Source organism: Tribolium madens, unplaced genomic scaffold (genome assembly GCF_015345945.1).
Source record: "Tribolium madens isolate multiple individuals breed KSU strain unplaced genomic scaffold, Tmad_KSU_1.1 Scaffold_20;HRSCAF=117;Tcas5.2_LG4, whole genome shotgun sequence".
Classification (NCBI taxonomy): Eukaryota; Metazoa; Arthropoda; class Insecta; order Coleoptera; family Tenebrionidae; genus Tribolium; species Tribolium madens.
The window spans coordinates 1,649,524-1,653,697 of NW_025400985.1; the positions used below are offsets into that span (position 1 = coordinate 1,649,524).

Genomic DNA, 4,174 nt, shown 5'->3' on the forward strand with positions numbered 1-4,174 from the left:
AAAATATTAAAAAAAAATCCCACTCAAAAATTCCTGCGTCAAAATCCATTATAAAGAAGGAAAAATTACAAAAAATCGTAATAATAATAATAACTTTATTTGACGGTAACATCCTTTACATTAAGTAATAATAAAATTATAATACAAAACATAAAACACAATTAAAGAAATCCTCAATTCTTAATAAATCTTCGAAAATATCAACACAAATCTCATTATTTCAAAGACTTGATAAGTAGTAAATTAAAAAGTACCAAAAACACCTAACTTTTTTTCAGAAATTGCGTAACCAGAAAATAATTTAAAAAATTTCTAGGAATTTCAAAAAAAAACATTCATAATTTTTAGAGTTTTATTAACTTAAAGTGTTGTTTTCCATTGGTTTAAAACATTTACTTCAGATTAAAATAAATAAAAAAAAAATACCTTTTTGTAGCAATAATCAAAACCCTTTCAAGAAATTTGTAAACTGTTACAACAGTTTTTCTCGAAAAACTAAAAAAAAATTATTTTTATAAACCTAGAAAATAACAAAAAAATAAATAATTTCATTTTTTATAATTAATTAAAAGTACCAATACACACCTGATTATTTCAAAAAATTCATTTTTGTCCCATAAATTCTTGATGAAAAGTAGGAAATTACAAATCAAAAAAATAAGAAAAATAACACAACTTCTAGGAATTCCAAAAACATTCATAATCCTTAATTTTCCTTAGTTTTCCTCAGTTTTATCATTGGTTTGAATTATTTACTTTGCATTAATACAAACCCCAATATTGTAGGTTTCTTGTACTAAAAACAAAAAAAAACAAAAAAACTCGTATTAGAATCACTTTTTTTAAGGTATATTAAAATGCTAAGAGTTACAAAAGTCTAAATACAAATTCTGAAAAAAAATATGTTGAATTTCTTTCTCTTTATAAGCCAACAAACCTCAATTTTCATGAAAAAAATGCACTTAGAGAAAGTCGGATTCTTTTCTTTCAGAAGAAAATAATTTAGAAAATTGTTTTTAATTTGTATTTTTTTCTAATTTAGCTATTTTTTTTTTCATTAATTGGTTTAAAAAAATGAACTCAAAAATACTCTCTTGAAATACTGAAAATTGTTCGCAGGATATTAGTGAGAGCAATCAGTTACACGGTCCACGGTCTGATTCCTGCCAGTTGTGTCTTCGCCGATCGTTATAATCGGGAGGAGGTGGTGAGGTCGTTGGGTAAAGAAGTTAACATTAATCCACCCCTAACTCTCGGACAACTTCCCGATACGCCGGAAGAACTCTTAAAATTAGATCAAGTAAGTAATTGAGTTTTTTACGTAAGCATAACACAAACATGTTTTTCCGATTTAAAATATACGAGAAAAACGAGCATTTTCTCTCACAATATTGTTTCAGTGGCGATTGGCTAAAGCTAAAAACAATTTTTGGTAGCCGCCAGCGAAACACTTATTCCAGTTAAATCTGAAACAAGGGAGAGCTTCAAAGGCTAAACAAAAACAATTTTTTTCAGACATTGAAACGCTTCGATGCAAATATTTAATCTTCTATTGATTTTTAAATTAATTTTTAAAAGAATAGTTACTGCTAACACAACACAAAGCATATCAAAATAATAATTTCATTCAAAGTGAGCAAAATAAAAAATTAGATGATACAAATCTGTATGGTAGGGCGATCTTTGCCTCCCAGTACATATATCTAAAAAAAGGCCTAATTACCTTGATATAATAAAATAAGATGTTTTATGTTAAAATTCCTTGTAAATTTCTTTTAAAATCTAAAAATATCAACAATTAATTCCCAAGAAAAGATAAAAGATAGAAATTTCGTAATTAAATCAAGAAAAAAAACATTTGTAGTAGGTTGTAGTAGGTTATCTGAGATTAAAATAAATAAAAAATATATGATTTTTGTATCAAAAATGCAATTTTGAAATATCAAAAATTTTCAAACATGTCAACACAGAGAATCTATTATTTAATAAGTGGTAAATTAAAAAGTATCAAAAATTTCTGAGAAAAAGTCGGATTATTTTTTTTAGAATATCGCATAACCAGCAAATAATTAAAAAATCCATATTTATTAGAATTTTGTTATGCTTATTCATTGTTTTTCAATGGTTTAAAAACTTTTCTTAAGTTTAAAATAAATAAAAGTACTTCAAAAGCTAAACAAAAACATTTTTTCAGACATTGGAACGCTTCAATATAAAAATATAAGTCAAATATTTAATCTTCCACTGATTTTTTTAATTAATTTTTAAAAGAACAGACACTGTGTTAACACAACACAAAGCATATCAAAATAATTTGATCCAAATTGAGCAAAACAAAAAAGTCAGATGTTACAATCCGTATGGTGGGGCAATGTCGCCATTTTAGCATTCCAACATTTATATCTAAAAGAGGTGTTATTAACTTAATAAAAAGTAAGATGTTTTATGTTAAAATTCCTTGTCAATTCCTTGTAAACCCAAAAAAATATAAAAAATTTAATTCCCAAGAAAAAGTAAGAGAAAAGAAACTCTTTTTTAGAAATTTCATAATTAAATGAAGGCTTATAAAAATCCTAAAAAACATTCGTAATTCTTAGAAACTTATATTAAGGTTATCTGAAATTGAGATAAATAAAAAATATATTTTTTGTATCAGAAATCCATCAAAAATTCAATTTTGAAATATCAATTTTTTTTTTTTTAATTTTACAAAAATTATCAAGATTTGCAAAAAATTCAATTGAATCTCATGAAATGGAACGTGAAGTTTGCCTGAAAAATGTCGTAAAACAAACATTTCCAACATTTAACACTTTTTTATCATTTTACTTATTCGTATTTAAGTTTTAGCGGTTAATTAATTTTTAAACAATGTGTATTTACTTTAAAGTTTACTCCAAATCAGTGATTTTAAGATTTAAGAAAAAGTATGTTTTATTATATTTAAAAAGTAGTCAAAGTTGAAAGAATTATAATTACATATTTGTCGAAATATTTCAAAAAAATGCCATTCAAAAATCCCTGTGTCAAAATTCCTCATAAACTAGGCAAAATTACGAAAAATCTATCTAACTTTAAAAAGAAATCTTCAATTCTTAAAAAATCTTCAAAAATTTAATTATTTTAGAGAATCTATTATTTAATAATTATATTATTAAATATAATTTAAGTGCTAAAGAATCAAAAATTCCTAAGAAAAAATCGGACTACTTTTTTCAGAAATTGCAGAACCAGAAAATAATTTTAAAAAATTTTAAAAAATCCCAAAAATTATCATAATTTTAAATAAATAAATAAATAAATACTTAACATTAAAATAAATAAAAGAGCTTCGAAAGTTAAACAAAAACACATTTTTCAGACATTGAAACGCTTCGATACAAATATTTAATCTTCCATTGATTTTTTAATTAATTTATAAAAGAATAGACACTGTGTTAACACAACACAAAGCAAGTGAAAATAATAATTTGGTTCAAATTGAGCAAAATAAAAAAGTTAAATATTACAAATCCGTATGGTGGGGCAATGTCACAATCTTTGCCTCCCTCGCTGGTACACCCTGTTTATCTATAAAGTAGTATAATTAAGTTAATATATAAAATTAGGATGTTTTATGTTAAAATGAGACGTTTTATGGCCAAAGAAGGGCTAATAAAATTTCGTTGAAGGTTTTCATAAAATCGGAGCTGAAAGTGGACGTGATCTACATTCCTACAACGTAGGAGAAAATCGGACTTTTTTTCAGAAATTTTGTAAAAATAAAAAAAGGCTTAAAAAACATTCATAATTCTTGGATATAAAATTATTTAGGATTGAGATAGATAAAAAATGTTTTTTTTTATATACCAGAAATCCACTATCTATTTAAAGTTTCATTTTGGGAATATCAACAAATTTATAAAACTTACAAAAAATAGTAAGGATTTTCAGAAAATTTAATTAAATCTCATAAAATGCAATGCAAAGTTTTCCTAAAAGGTGTTGTAAAACAAATATTTCCAACATTTGTGAGATTACCATACTAATAATTTTTGTCTTAAATAAAAACGTTTTTTTATTGTTTTAAAATAAGATGTTTTATGTTAAAATAAGACGTTTTATTTTTAAGAAGGGCTAATAAAATTTCGTTGAAAGTTTTCATAAACTCGGAGCTGAAAGTGGGTGTGATCTA

The 4,174-nt window shown here is 24.4% G+C and overlaps 1 protein-coding gene across 2 annotated transcripts in view; it reads left to right on the plus strand.

Annotated features, from left to right (window-relative positions):
• The window catches only part of LOC123004844, a 60,367-nt gene that overhangs the window by 37,385 nt on the left and 18,808 nt on the right, over positions 1–4,174 (plus strand). For both annotated transcript variants that reach the window (XM_044398317.1, XM_044398318.1), the window contains one exon: positions 1,120–1,300. In XM_044398317.1, the coding sequence (XP_044254252.1) occupies positions 1,120–1,300 (181 nt within the window). The remainder of the gene's footprint in view (positions 1–1,119; positions 1,301–4,174) is intronic.